Source organism: Sus scrofa, chromosome 2, assembly GCF_000003025.6.
Source record: "Sus scrofa isolate TJ Tabasco breed Duroc chromosome 2, Sscrofa11.1, whole genome shotgun sequence".
NCBI classification, from domain to species: domain Eukaryota; kingdom Metazoa; phylum Chordata; class Mammalia; order Artiodactyla; family Suidae; genus Sus; species Sus scrofa.
The window spans coordinates 108,439,789-108,455,986 of record NC_010444.4 but is presented as its reverse complement, the minus strand read 5'-3'; the positions used below and the strand labels follow the sequence as shown (position 1 = coordinate 108,455,986).

Sequence of the window (16,198 nt, the reverse complement as noted above, 5' to 3'; positions counted from 1 at the left end):
AAACCATCACTGCAAAAAAAAAAAAAAAAAAAAAAAATCTTCAAAAAAGAATTCCTTTTGAAGCTGTCACTGCAGTGAGTTAGCCTCTTTTGATTTTGTATTCACTGCTGTGGGACTAGAAATTACTAGATTCCATTTGTCCTGTGGCAAGGAAGAGAAAATGCATTTATCTATCCTGCAAGAAGACTTTCACAAATGATGGCCTGTGCTGGTCTCAAAAGAGATCAAATGGAAGGCAGCCAGGCAGGCTCACCAACGAGCTTTTAGAATTGCTGTGTGTGTGGAGAATGTTACGGCACGACATGTCAGAGCACTCGCCTGTTTCCACCTTTTATGAATGCAAAGAAAAGAATCAACAGTGAAGCTTAAGGTTTACACTATTTTTTTCCTCTCAGAATTTTGAGCGTGCTCCAGAATCATACTTCTAAGAAAGTAAAATTAAAAGACAAAACCCACCAACCCTAGGCAAATAACAGAATTTTTACAAAACATGACACAGTTTTAAAACTGTTTTTTGACTTTTTGTTTAACTATAATATACAGAAAGGTACAGAAATCAGAAGGTACAGCTTCAGGGATTTTTAAAAAACTACCATAGTCCTGAAACCAGCACCCAGATCTAAAAGCAAAAACCCTCCATTTGTGTCCCTTTCCTGAGTCACTATGTTTTAAATCTTTATGTTAATGTACCTAGCATATTTAAACACTTATTTGCCTTTCTGAAGGAGTTGTCTTTTTGGCTAAAACCAGACACCTTTAACTAGCTTGTCCAAGAGCTTCATGGGCTTTGACCGGACACTTTTTAAAATACTATACATGGTCACTAAGTAATACTGTATTATTTCCTCTTTCTCTCAGTGCAAAGTCCTATCAACCACTTTTTACTTCTGTCTCAGTTTTTTTTTTTTTGTCTTTTTGTTGTTGTTGTCGTTGCTATTTCTTGGGCCGCTCCCACGGCATATGGAGGTTCCCAGGCTAGGGGTTGAATCAGAGCTGTAGCCACCGGCCTACGCCAGAGCCACAGCAACGCGGGATCCGAGCCGCGTCTGCAACCTACACCACAGCTCACGGCAACGCCGGATCGTTAACCCACTGAGCAAGGGCAGGGACCGAACCCGCAACCTCATAGTTCCTAGTCGGATTTGCTAACCACTGCGCCATGACGGGAACTCCCTGTCTCAGTTTTTAATATGTATACATTTTTAAAGTGAAAGTCAATTTTCTTTTGCATTCTCCCAGTTTTTGTCTGTTATTCCCACTGAGGGCAGAGTGTACCTGCAAAAGTCTAGGAACCACAGAAAAGGAATTAGACAGGATGAAAAGGAATTTTAGGGTTTTAATCAAAGAAATTTTTAGGAGTTCCCATCACGGCGCAGTGGTTAACAAATCTAACAAGGAACCATGAGGTTGCAGGTTTGCTCCCTGGCCTTGCTCAGTGGGTTAAGGATCAGGCATTACTGTGAGCTGTGGTGTAGGTTGCAGACACGGCTTGGATCCTGCATTGCTCTGGCTCTGGCATAGGCTGGCGGCTACAGCTCGGATTAGACCCCTAGCCTGGGAACCTCCATATGCCATGGGAAGCAGCCCTAGAAAAGACAAAAAAAAAAAAAAAAAAAAAAAAAAAAAAAAAGAAATTTTAAAATTCTATTTGAAATACAAAACTAAGCAATATATTTTTCTTATAAAATGCCCTATTAGAATTGCTGAATCATTTTGAGGGTAGTTTTTTTACATACATAAAAGGTTTATCTTTCACCCCTTTGCAATTCTCAACTATTTTTGCAACAAAATGTTAGCCCATTTTTATTTAACTTAATCTTCTAAATGCTTATGAATGATAAAGAGAGGGTAACCTAGTGACAATACCACCCTATTTTGTTTTGAAAACCCGAAGTTTATATTCTGCCAAAGCTGTAATTTATTTATTTTTATTTATTTTTTAAAGGATATCTTTTTTTTTTTTTTTTTTGGTCTTTTTAGGGCTGCACCCGTGGCATATGGAGGTTCCCAGGCTAGGGGTCTAATTGGAGCTGTAGCCACCAGCCTATGCCACAGACACAGCAACTCAGGATCTGAGCCGCATCTGTGACCTACACCACAGCTCACGGCAACACCAGATCCATAACCCACTGAGTGAGGCCAGGGATCAAACCCGCATCCTCATGGATGCTAGTTGAGTTCTTTAACTGCTACTGAAACATATATTTCATTGGAATATATGTCTTTTGAAGCTTAACCTAAAATCCTTTGCTATATTTTCAACCCAATTATCTTCATCAACTCAAAACTACTCTGTATTGTATTTTGGTTCTTCAATGACAAAAATAAATCCAAAGTCTCTAATTTACATATAATTATGCATACATGGAGTCTTTGGTATTAATTAGGGAATACACTTTGAATACTATAGCTCATATATTTGACTTAGCATTAATTTTCAGTCATTCAATATGTTTACACTATAATGTGGTATGAGGATTACTAAAGTAATTTTTATAAAGACTAGTGAGTTGAGAAGTAAGAGGAAAGAGAAGTAAGAGGAAAACAATGAAACCCCTTGGTGGCCCAAACTATCTCTCAAAGTTCGCTAGGTAAATCTTCATACTGTAGGATAAAGGGTCAGTTTGGACAGGTCTTCAGTTACTGCTAAAATTTCATTCTTTTTTTTTTTTTTTTTTTTTTTTTTTTTTGTCTTTTTGTCTTTTTCTAGGGCCGCACCCACAGCATACGGAGGTTCCCAGGCTAGGGGTCTAATCAGAGCTGCAGATGCCACTCCACGCCAAAGCCTCAGCAATGCCAGATCCAAGCTGCGTCTGCAACCTACACCACAGCTCAAGGCAATGCCGGATGCTTAACCCACTGAGCAAGGCCAGGGATCAAACCTGCAACCTCATGGTTCCTAGTTAGATTCATTAACCACCGCACCACGATGGGAACTCCTAAAATTTTATTCTTTCTGTGACTATAGCTGATACATTACAGTTAAGTTGGGGAGACAAGGATAAGGAATATTTCTGAGGAAATGGAGCTCAAAAAGTATGGGGAGGGGAGATATCCCTATAAGAAGACAGATTCTAAAAAGTTTTCCAAAAAACAAAAAAGTTTTCCAAGACAGAGAAAAGAAGAATTAATAAGGAATGAGAAGAAACGGGGAACAGGATGAGGAGATTCCAAACTGGATGAAGAGGAGAGTAATGTTCCATTTGGCAGAAAGAGGGAAGTTAGAAGGGTCTCTTCCAGGCCTAAGGAAGGCTGGATTTTATTTCTCGAGCAGAATATTTTGTAAATGTCATTAAGTATTATATTTGAATGGTTTTCATCAAACATCTTTTTTGGTCATGTATTTATTTAGGGTACCTCTTGCATTGAATAAGTAAGGCAGTCAACTAGCATAAAGAAGAATTAATAGAAAACAGTAAATGTAATTTACAAATCCTAGTTTTGCTATCTAATGACTTTCATCTTTTACCAGAATTCCTAAAACACAGTAAAAAAAACATAGACATGCCAAGGGAATGAGGGGAGGAGTCAGGGACAGGGTGCAGAAACCAGATGGAGTATGTGAAAAACACACCTTGGATTTTCTAATTTTGATGTCAGCCAACAGGCAAGGAACTTTATTTATCCTCTAAAGTACTTATGGTTAAAAATTAAATATTATGTGCTATGCACTTCAATGATTATTAATTAGCTGATGACTATGTAACCCTGACCAGCTTAAAAAAAGGACTTAATAATTATGAGAGTTTTATAAAGCCCGGATTACAAAAGGATAAATGAAGGTAAAGTATACCGTTTTCTCAGACAACTAAAAAATAAAGGTGAAATGTGAAAAACTCAATTGTATTAGGGGAAGTTTTTTTTTTTTTCCCCCAATAGACATCACTTAAGCTAAATATTATAAGGTTCAATGTTAAATTGTTTGAAAAACACATTTTAAGGAATAAAGGACATTCTGACTACATTGTTTAAAAAGTAATAAAACCATAGTGCTTTACATATTTTCTCATAACCAAATGAATGACAATGTAATTCCTGATCCTGAATGACTATATTTAGGTATTAAAATAAACAGGTGTCCCATGGAATGAATGAGATGAATAAGGACCATTAGTCTTCCAAACTGAAGATGATTAACAAAATTAAATGCAAGAAGCTAAAGAATCAGGGAGCTTACATTTATGTGAAGAGATTGGCAAGAGCGAAAAAATACTGCATGATAAGAGGCTTTTGGATTGTTTCAGAGGTACTGAATAGTCCTAAAATCATTCCATGACTCAACAAGATGGTTGTGTATAATAAAGGTTAGAAAAGAACAAGAAGAACATCCTATTACAATTCTTCTGAAATCAGTGGGATTATCTAGCAACCTGATTTAGAAGTAGCTCCACATAAAGGAAATGGATTACTTCATATATTAGAATGAAAAGGCATAAATGAGATGAGGTAAATGATTCTCATCTTTATTCATATTTATTCTATTGTGCATAAATGATTTTATTCCTCTTCATTCCTAGTGGTTCAAAGGACTTTTAGAAGGACTGATTCCATCATTTGTTTATATAGTTAGGATGTGAACTTTAACAAACTACAAACTAGAAATCCAACACAAATTAAATTCTTTCAGTTTTTAATAGCATTGGAGTAGTACCTATACCACTTTAGGCAAGTCACTTAACCTTTCAAAGTATCGATTTCCATTTCTGTGAAATGTAGGGGCTGGGCTAGATGGTCCCTTCTAGCCATATTGTTCTCCTTCCATCACCTGAAGACTCAGTCTCTTGTATTAAAAACAAGTGCTTAAAAAACAATAAAAGAATGCAGAACAGAAACAAACTCACAGACTTTGAAAAGAAACTTATGGTTACCAAAGGGGAAAGGTGGGGGGATGGGAGGGCTAGACTGGGGGTTTGGGATTGGCATGAGCATAATGAGGTACATGGAATGAATGGCCAACACGGACCTGCCTTATACCACAGAGAATTCTATCCAAAATTTGGTGATAATCTATGTGGGAAGATAATCTGACAGAGAATGGCTGTGTGTGTATGTATAACTGAATCACTTTTTTGTACAGCAGAAATTGTCACAACATTGTAAATGAACTATACTTCAATAAAACTTTAAAAAGTAAAAAAAAAAAAAAGAATTAGTACATAACACAGATTTATTCAGAAGAAAAGTCATGATTTTCTTTTCAACATGCCTTTTCAGCCATGTTTCAATCTCTTCCTTTGATCTGAAAAGGCCTAAAAGGTTACGGAATTTCATGCAGATTGAATGTTACTTTCTCACCATTTCTCTCTCTGTCACTCCATAAATTCCACTTTAAAAAAATGTAAAAAATGGAAGGATAGAACTTATTTTTGCTCATTCTTCAAAAAGGTTTATCTAGATTAAGTGTCAAGAAGGAATAAAAAAGTCATAGATGTATTCTAAGTGTCTTCTACCACAAGAGTAGAATAACATTTTAAAATCCAAACACCAAATTTTGTGAAAAAGTTAAGAATAAATATAGTCCTTCAAATTTCTAAGTGAAATGAGTTAAGTGCTAGAATAATCAGATAGTAATTAAATGCATTTTCTTCTTTCAAAGCTCCCCTTTTCTTAAGAGAATTGAGAGTTAATTATACTTATTTTGATAAATGCAATTTATTCTGCTCATGTCCCAAGCCCCAGGAAATTTTCCTGACACACCTATAGTACAGAAAAAAAAAAAAATGTAAAGGTAATTTCAGTCCTTGCTAGGAATATCTGAGCCTCAATTGTCAAATGTTTTTTGCATAAAAACCAACTGGGGAGCTTGTTAAAATTTCGGAATCCTGGGCTCAGTGATGTGCTGATAACACACTGGCTCTCTGAAAAAATATGCATGTGTGTATAAATATATATTCATTATAGTTTTTATTAGTAGTAAAGATATGTAGGAAACAAAAATAAAAAATAAATACTTTTTATCATAAATTCATATAACAAGTTGAATTTCACAGACTTCTTCTCTTATTTTTGCTGAAGTTTTCATTAGCCAATCCATGGTTTGTAACTGATGAGTGAGCAGTTCAGACAAAAATGTTTCCTAATGTTCTTGTTTATTGAAACAACAAAGATATATGTTGGAATTGCACTTGCTCGTCAATGAAATGAGCAAAATCTTTGCAGTACTAGAGAGTAATTTTTGAATACGGAAAGATTATTTCCTCAATTTTTTTTTTGCTATTCCCAATAATCTGCTTTACTAATATCTTTTCCATCATTTTCTTAAATCTAAACGACTAACAAAATAATGTATGAAGCACTGATTTTTAGCATTTGTCAATTTCAACAGTATAAATTTTCCTACTACAGCTGATTTCAAGCTACCAATGTGACATTACTGAACTCTGGGTTGGGAAGAGATGAGCCCTTAACACACATTTTTATAGTATTTCCACCATACAGATACAATAGACGTAAGTACTCTCCAGAGCATAGATAATAATAAAAGGTAGTAAAATAATTAGGGGATGATGATCTTTGAGTATTTATTGCCTTTATTTTAAATCATAGGGAGTTCCCGTCGTGGCGCAGTGGTTAACGAATCTGACTAGGAACCATGAGGTTGCGGGTTCGGTCCCTGCCCTTGCTCAGTGGGTTAATGATCCAGCATTGCCGTGAGCTGTGGTGTAGGTCGCAGACGCGGCTCGGATCCCGCATTGCTATGGCTCTGGCGTAGGCTGGTGGCTACAGCTCCGATTCGACCCCTAGCCTGGGAACCTCCCATATGCCGCAGGAGCAGCCCAAGAAATGGCAAAAAGACAAAAAAAAAAAAAAAAAAAAAAATCATAGCTACACTTAACAATCAGCTCACAAAACATCTGGAAATTATGGCCCTTGTGCGTTAATATGAGCCAGTCCCAGTACACCAGTGCCCAGCTTCTACTTTCTGTGCATTTGATTCAGTAGATCTGGTTGGAAATGGGAAGTTTTCATTTTAAAAAGCACTCTAAGATTCAGGCACAGATAGTCCAGAGATGAGATTTTGAGAAATCCTGACACAGACTATGTACTTTAGAGGTAATTCTATTAAGAACTTCCAGCTAATTCTAATCCTTTTATTGAAATAGTAAGAGGAGTTCCTTGGTTTAAGTAAACACTGGGCAAAATGTTTCAACTGTGAAAATAACTAGTGCAGGTAAGGATACGGGCTTGCTCATTCCCCATGGAATGAAAATTGGAAAAACTCTTTTGTCAGGTAATTTGGTGGAATCTGTTAAGGTTTAAACACTTCATAACCCAAAAATCCCATTTCTAGAAATCCACCTAGGAGTAGCACTACATGGTTATTTAAAATGTCTCTAATGTTTAAGTTCACTGCAACGTTGCTTGTATTAGCAAAAACTTCAGAACTTAAACATCTTTAATAGGGAACAGGATGTATAAATTATAATATATCCACACAACAGAATACTAGGCAGTCATTATAAATAATGAAAGAGTTTTACATGTGCTGCCTTAGAATTATGCCTAGGGTACATTGTTAAATTAAAAACAACAGCAGATGCAGATCTGCAAAGTGTGATCTGAATTTTGTCCAAAAAAAAAAAAGAGAGAGAGAGAGAGAGAGAGAAAGGTGTAGATATACATATCTGTGCTTTCTGTGCATATACAGAAATGCTGGGATAAGCATATGAAGAACGGGCATATATAAGTGGCAGTTACCTCGGAGTGGAGGGAGAGGTAGAAAGGTAGATGGAACTGAAGAAGGTATTAGTTCTTTTCTTTCTAATCTAGATACCTTTTCTTCAATAGCTTTACTGAGATATAATTTACATATCTTACAGTTCACCCCTTTAAAATGTACAATTCAATGGCTTTTTAGTATATCCACAGATATGTGCAACTATCTCCTTATATTATAGATTTTTAAATGGTAAGGTATTGTGACTTTTTTACCTTTCTTTTTAATGTTTTCCTGTATTTTCCAAAAAATAAAAAATAATGTTTGGGAGAGATTTTTTTAATGGGAAGATATTCAGATATATTCAGAGTCTTTCAAGCCTTGTTAGTATTTTTAACCAATTAACTCAAATATTAAAGAATAAGGTTTTTTTGTTCCAATATTAGAACTTTTTGCAATCCTGAAACCTGAAAAGGCTTGGAAGCCTAAAGTTTTTTCATAACGTTTGGCAGGAAAATATGATCTGAAAGAATATGTTCTGTCTTTATACCTCTTGTAGTGTGACCATTTGAACATTCTGCTAAAGGAATATTAGCATATTGATTAGGAACAGAGCTTTAGACTTGCAGAGGTGACATTAATGTAATTCATGCTTTATGCATTTGAAAGGTTTAAACGCAAAGGTTTAAATGTTTACAGTTCTTACTTCCAACCAGCATCTATCCCAAAGTATGTGAATAAAAGTCTGTGCCCCTATATAAAGGAATATTAGAGCAACAGAATAGTGGGAAGTAAAGAAGGAAGAAAGGAGACTTGCTGAATGGCATATGTATCCCAGCCTTGGGAGAGAAAAGGGAAATGGAGGTCAAGTGCACCCCTCCTGGGACCACAGGGCTGCTGTCCTTGGAGTTGAACTTGCAAACATTATGTGTGCCCTGGAAAAAGATCATAATGGAGAACTAACCTATATTCTGGAAGGGATTAAGCTCACTGGAGTGTGTGTATGTCAGGGTCCTATTCAGGGAAGGCCAGTCTGAACACTAGAATGAATGGTGCCATCTCTGTCTCCCTTCTATAAGAATCAGCGGCTTATCTCCCTGGGTGAAGGGAAATGTTAATAACTCCCTCCACATTTGGAATTTCAAAGGAGATTCTCAAACATGGGAAAGTAATCTAGAATGCCTGAAAACACATGGGTTTAAATACCTACCCAATCCATAGTTATCCCTCACTTTGGACCAGGAGTGAGTAAAAGCAGGCTTGAGATATAGATAGATAGATAGACAGATAGATAGATACATATACCCCTCTCACTGGAAAGCACTTGGGAGCAAGCTACTTCAACAGATTTAGAAAAGACAACACAGAAGCAACAGGGAGCAATGTTCTACTAGTTTCCCACTATCTCTACAATCAGGTATCGGGGAGTCAGGAGCACCTCTAACATTGAGACTGAAATCAGAGTCGTCTGCTTTATACTGGCATGAAATAATTTTAAATGTAGCTACCCTGCCACTGATCTATGCTCCATCTTGCTCAAAAATGCATTAGCAAAGGATTTTTCCTGGTGTCACAATTTCAAGGCTTTTTCCAATAGCTTCCCGGCAGTAGCTTTGCAAGAGGCAGATATGCAGCAGGAATCACGGTGGAATTAGAATTGCCTTAGAGTTCTGTGATTTCCCTTTGCCTGCCACTGTCCCCATTGCCTGATGCTCACTCTACTACTTTATTGTGGTGAGAAAGGAATCCCTGTGTGTGTATGAGTGCAGAGCTTGCATTTCATGACTGCAGCCCTATGTCTAGTAACAGGCACCTATCTGGAATGAAACTATTCAGAAGCCACACTGAAAACAGCTAACAGCCAGGATGGAACAACATAAATAGGGCAGGGAGAATTCAAATCTGAAAGTTACCAACTCTAGGCACTAGTGCTCTCATGATTATATTCAAGCAGTTCCTTTTAAGAATGTGCTTATCCTAAATTTACAAACAATTATATGAAAATTAGCTGCCTGGACTCCACATCATCAATTTACCACCGGGAGAAAGATGCCTATAGGAAATCAATCTGGCAACAGGAAATCTTTTTCTAAACCCGGTGGTCTTGTTCGCTTCTCAACTCCCTTACTGCACTGACTGTACTGGCTTGTGTGATTACAGTTATTGTTTTATTTTTATTTTCCCCCACTGGACAGTGAGCTATATGAAGGCAGACTTGTTCTGATTCACCTTTGCCTCTATGCACTGCAATGTTTGAATTAAAATGAGTTAAAATGGTGGCTTGACAACAAAGGAAGCTACAGAAAATAGAGAGTGAAGCAGAGAGAAGGCAACAAGCCCAGTAACACGCAAAAATTCTATCTACTCCTAAAATTTGGAGGAAATCACTGTGCAGTAGTTGATATTCAGAATAATAGCCAAAAGTTATGAAGAAAAGGGGAAAGACAAATAGCATTTATTGCCAGTCTTGCTCGTTGCTGGGTACAGCAGCAGGACTTAACACCTCCCACCTATTTTAATTTCATGAGACATATAATATATTGAGGAAATATTTCTGTCCAAAATGTTTTAAGATTACAGTACTGAAAGAGTTAAAACCTTAGCTTTCTGGAAAACTGGGCTATTGAAAATGATTCATTCTTTATGGATTCTAACTAAAATTTTGTGATCTGATTTTCCTAATATAACCCAATAAATTGGAGATGACTATTCTTAGAGCTCACTCTTATATAATAGAGAGTTGAAAACTGAATCGCTACAACATTGTTAGTCAACTATACTCCAATAAAATCAAATACTAAAAAAAAGACAGTAAGTAGTTTATAGCTTGGAAATTCTGCCTACTCAAAGGCAGTCAAAGCTTGGGCAGTTGGGAAGAAGAAATTCTTGCGTCCTTTTTAACTTAGCAGCTCCAATTTCAGTTGGTGTGCACAAGGGTTTCCTAATGTGAGAAATGAGTTACTGTCGGAGACTAATAATCTAATGTTAAAACCTCTGAAGAAACCAGTTTTCTTAAAATTCCCCTGGGCCAAAATACCTAGAAGAAATGTGACAAATTTCCGAAACAATCTCAGGAGAATTTTCTCTATGGAATAAGATTTTATAGAAAAAAATTGGCAGAAAGAAAGAAAAAGAAAAGAAAGAACACCAGGAGGAATCTCTAGCTCCTGCTATTCTAATTTCCTTAAAAGCAGGGAGTTGGTCTTGGAGTTTATCTTTGTGTAACTGAACTATGAATAACAAATACTGCTGTGGAGAACAGGAAACAGAGCATAACTAAGAAACTTCTACTTACGTGACAGACATAAATACAGTTCTGTATACATAACGAGAAATTTTAGTGCCTTTGAAAAGTAACCATCGTACTCTTTGTATTGTGGGCAACCATGACAAAAGGTTGCCTTTAGGAAAACTTATGTCACATTCAAGTCTTTTATATGGACTATAACAATAGCAGTTAATATGGACTGCCTGTCAGATATCCTTATATGAACCATTACAATCCCATTTTAGAGATGAGGAGGGCAGAGAGGTTTAGAAACTTGGTGAGGATAACAAAACTAGCAAGTGACAGCCGGTCATCTGGTCTCAGAGTTTGATCGCCTAACTCAATACTATGCTTATAGTGGACATCCATATCTAATTAGATTACATTCTATTTTCCAAGGAATATTCCTACATTTACAAAAGAACTCATCCTGTCTCTCCCTGGGCTCCTAACACTCAGTCTTTCCTCACAAGTCCATTAGATTTTTGGCGCACTCAAGACTAGGATTGAAGTAAAAATCTGATCAGTTTACTGCAGATAAGCACTCTGGATGCTTTCAGAATAAAGCCCTAACAAGGATCTAATAGTCTGGTCTCCACCTTTCAGTTCTTTTCTCATGTCTTGCTACTTCTCCCTTTGCATTTCACACGCCAGCAAGGCAACATTACCAAGAGTTCCTTCCGGACCTCAGCTGGGCTTTTCACTCCCCTACATCTATGCACATACTTTACCTTTGGAATGTATCTTCCCTCTGCCCCCACCTATCTGTAGGCTCCTCATCACCATTCAAATACTTGCAATGTGATATCACTTATAACTGGAATCTAATATCCAGCACAAATGAACATCTCCTCAGAAAAGAAAATCATGGACTTGGAGAAGAGACTTGTGGTTGCCTGATGGGAGGGGGAGGGAGTGGGAGGGATCGGGAGCTTGGGCTTATCAGACACAACCTAGAATAGATTTACAAGGAGATCCTGCTGAATAGCATTGAGAACTATGTCTAGATACTCATGTTGCAACAGAAGAAAGAGTGGGGGAAAAACTGTAATTGCAATGTATACATGTAAGATAACCTGACCCCCTTGCTGTACAGTGGGAAAAAAAAAAAAAAAAATACTTGCAATGGTTCCATCTTCTTAGCAGCCTTTCCCAGATGACATTCCCCCTGCCCTTCCAGGCAGACCTATCTGCTCCTCTCCATAGTCTCTGAATCTGGCATACATTTCCATCATGCCTATAAATGCTCTGTTCTTGTGCTTGTCTCTCCTGCTATAATGCGCTAAACTCCTGCAGGCTTGAAGATTAATATTCCCAGCACGAGCCCAGGTCTGATACCATGACTCACACAGCATTTAATAAAGTTGACTCCTTTTAAATGATGCTTTTACAGCTTTACATTCTCCTCAATTTCAAAAACAAAAACCAAAACAAAATAAACATTTCAGGTGATCCCACAGAACTTACTCTATAACCACACCCAACCTTTCCTCCTACTAGACATCCTGATGCAAGACTCAGCCAGCTGGCTTCAGGTTATGTTGTCTTTGATATTTTATAATATTCCAACAGCTTTTAGAAGATAATTTACCTACACTGTTGTTGCCCTGTTAAAAAGAAGTCCTAGGCTTCTCAACTCTCTAAAACCTTCCCTGTGTAGAAAAATGCTCATATCCTTAAGCCAAACATTTTTGTACTTTTCATCAGAGTTCAGTGATGTCCATATAGTGTTAGTCTGCTTCTGATTTAGTATTTATATACTTAAAAATATCTCCAATAGTCTTAACATCATTAAGTTCAAATCTTCATTGACACTAAGATGTTTATGCATATACTTGCAAGTATATATAATATTACATATATAACATACATTAATACATTTTTAATCATTAAAAGATGTGATAATATAATTCCGCTATTAGGTGCATCTGTAGGTAAGTGTGTGATCACATTATAGAATCGTTTTACAGTGCAAGTCACTTCCTACAGTAAATCAGGCACATAGAAATCGGCTTTAATTCTGTCAGGAGGGTATGAATGGGAATTTTACACATTAACTGGCAGTACTGAAGAATTTAACATAGTGTTTATATGTGTGGAATTTAAAAACATTAAGACATAATCCTGTCTTTCATGCTTATTGACTATTTCCTTTTATTCCTTGTTCCTTATAATCCTTAGAAACGTACAAGAATACATATAGTTTTATGTAGTCTATAAAAAAACTTTACAATTTGCTATTTTTCTTATTATACAATTTATTTAATTAGTCCCCTATTAAGGGACATTTGTTAACTTTCCAGGTTTTCATATTACTGTTAATAGTGTAGAAATAACTGTGGGTAGGTAGCTCATTAGAAAACAAACAAACCAAAAAATCCAGTAAAACCTTTCATTTAGGATAAAGGCCTGGAGCAAGATCTTTAATATTTAGTATAAAATGTATATAATATTATAAGGCTGTTTTCCAAAATAATTGTACTAATTCACAAAGCTCTCCAAACTATACCATATTCATCTAAACCATGGAAGTCCTGGGTTTTATAATTCAATCTCCACTCACACCCAGTTAAGTAAATGTAAACTGCTCCCTCGTTGTTTTAGTGAGATTTGATATTTTTCCATTTGTTTACTTACTATTCTAAGACATGTATAGCGCTTTAAGGCACAAGATAGTATCTATGCTACTGAATGAATTACATGGGTGAAACTTTCTGTTTGCATTTTTATTACATTAAAATAAGATCTATGAATTACAGGATGGGTAATCTTCCCACCTCATACCTCCCATAACCCTTCTTTTAGAAAAACAGTTCTCAAAAAAGTGAAAAATGTAAAATTAAAAAACTAATATGAAAGTTTCTAATCCATCTCTTATGGTAATAAAACTGTATATAACTACATGTAATATAATATATAAACAATAATAACTATGTTTACATATTAAATATCAGAACTTTATCTCAAATTAAATATAAATTATAAAACAATTAATCCCTCACTAGCAATAAATTATTAATATTAATATTATATTATTAGTAATTAAATTACTAGAGTAATATGTTTTAAAAACTACTATCATGTGTATGTGTATCATCCATTTCCCCTGGGGTATCAGTACAGTATCTGCTAGGAGGTCCTACAAAGCTCAGAGGAATTAGGTTAGAATGTTAAGTCTAGAGTTCTATGGAGGCACAGAGAGTGGAGGTCAGGGTGTGGGTATGACTAGCTACCAAGCTATGGTGACTGGGGAAAGCCTTCCTTGCCTTCATTGGAAAATAATGGTCTTGTCAATGCTTTGAAAGTCAGCAGTCTTAGAATCTGCCTGTTACCCTGATAACAACATGGTAAATTTTTAGAGCAGATAATTTCTGTCTTTGTTCCTCAAACATGAACATTATTTATTCCTTTATTTTCAACAAAATCATGGCTCAGCACTATAGTTAACAACTTAAGATTTTAAATTCTGTTCCAAAAGTGGAAAGCGATTTGCATATAACTCAAAACATATTTTTAATATAAAGCAGGTTTTACTTAGAAGTTAGGTTCATGGGCTGGTCCACAGAAGCTGGTTTAACTGCTGATATATCTGCCTGCAGTACTAATGATACTTTATCAACTGCATAAATTTATTCTTTCTGACAGCCCTTTCCAGAGGAAGACTCCATTTATTGTCCCAGTTCTGAATGCTGAGAACTTATGGAAACTCCTACCATGGAATGTTCTTAGCGAAAGCCACAGAGGATATTTCATTGGCAGAGATGGACATGTATTTCTAGACTTAGTTGCTAGATAGAAAGCTAATGTGTCTGAAGAGGAAAATGTATCATGTTAGTTAGGAGAAATACATTGTTAAATTAGAGAATTTGGGAAAATAAGTGTAAGTCAGCAAGACAAAGTGGAAAGGCTGATGAGCCAAGATGACTGCTTAAGGTTTACACTCCCATGAACATTGAAGTGTAAACCTGACATGCAGCTGGAGTTTGACTAAATGCAGCAGAAGGATTAACGAGTATAGTCCCAGTTGCCTTGGGAACAGGGCCTCTTCCTCATGTTAATGATTCTATATAATAAGAAAAGAAACATTTAAACAAAGTGCATAGCATGGGTAGACCCACAGTGTCTAGGGCAGTGTTCGGCAGCCTCTACCGAGTGGGTAGGGTCTGTGCATTAGTGCAGTGGACGAAGGGTGCATGCAGTGGATGAAGGAGGCATTCATGAAGGGGCAAGTTTGAATTACAGATAAAACACTGACATGAACCTGAGAATTTCGCTGGCATTGCAAAACATGCTGACTCTCCCAGTGCCTTGCTTCTAGCAATATAAATAACTAGTCCCTAATCTTTCTGACAATGCTGCTTAATAGGAAAATGTGGGTAAGACAATACTTTGGAAAGCAAAAAACCCTAAAGTCAGCATAACAGAAAGCATAGTAGGATGCACACAAGAATATGTGCATAAGAGATTACAACTTTCAGAATTAAAGTTATTTCTTCAATAGTGCCAAATTACAGGAGACAAAAGTATCTGTTTTCTAGCGGGCAGAGAGTGTGGTCAAGTCTTCATTTTATTACATAGATAATAGTATGTATATTTTAAACAACATAGTATTGAAAGTTGTGCTTAGTTCTAACATTTCAAAACTTACCTCTAAAAGCACTAATGTCCCCATAGTGTACTTGAAGTACAAAGTATTTACTTCCAGTCTCCCCTCCAACTCTGAATCCAACACCTGAAGATTTTCAAAAGAAGGTAAATATTTTAGAAATGGAAGTCTAAATTAGAGCTAATCAGAGGTCGCCGATCTATGAAATCTAAAGGGAAATAAAACAGCATATAAGAAGATATTATGTTAAATAAAAATGGAAATAAACTGAAAATCTCTAACTTTTCTAATACAGCTATCATTCCTTCTCAAAACTCTGCTAGAATTCTAGTCATAGTCTCCAATTCGGAGCCAGAGAAATCAGTCACACTTTAAGAGGACAATTCACTCATTTCTCAAGAAACAGAACAAAACAAAATTCTGTCCTTGTTGATTACATCACAGAGATACAGAAACCCATTCTTTCATTCTGTCTTGTTTGTATGCATATTCACTTTTACTTTCTAATTGAATATAGGAAATAACAGAGTTCCTAGGAGCATCTTAGGGGAATTGTTTTTCTTTCCATATGAAAACAGTTATCTGCAAAAATGTCACCGGAAATCCTATAAAATTGGATTGTGATGATCATTGTACAACTATAAATGTAATAAACTCACTGAGAAAT

General features: G+C 36.2%; 1 protein-coding gene across 19 annotated transcripts in view; it reads right to left on the bottom strand.

Moving 5' to 3' along the window:
- The window catches only part of PAM (peptidylglycine alpha-amidating monooxygenase), a 280,270-nt gene that overhangs the window by 80,206 nt on the left and 183,866 nt on the right, over positions 1-16,198 (bottom strand). For all 19 annotated transcript variants that reach the window (XM_021084557.1, XM_021084555.1, XM_021084561.1 and 16 more), the window contains one exon: positions 15,574-15,657. In XM_021084557.1, the coding sequence (XP_020940216.1) occupies positions 15,574-15,657 (84 nt within the window). The remainder of the gene's footprint in view (positions 1-15,573; positions 15,658-16,198) is intronic.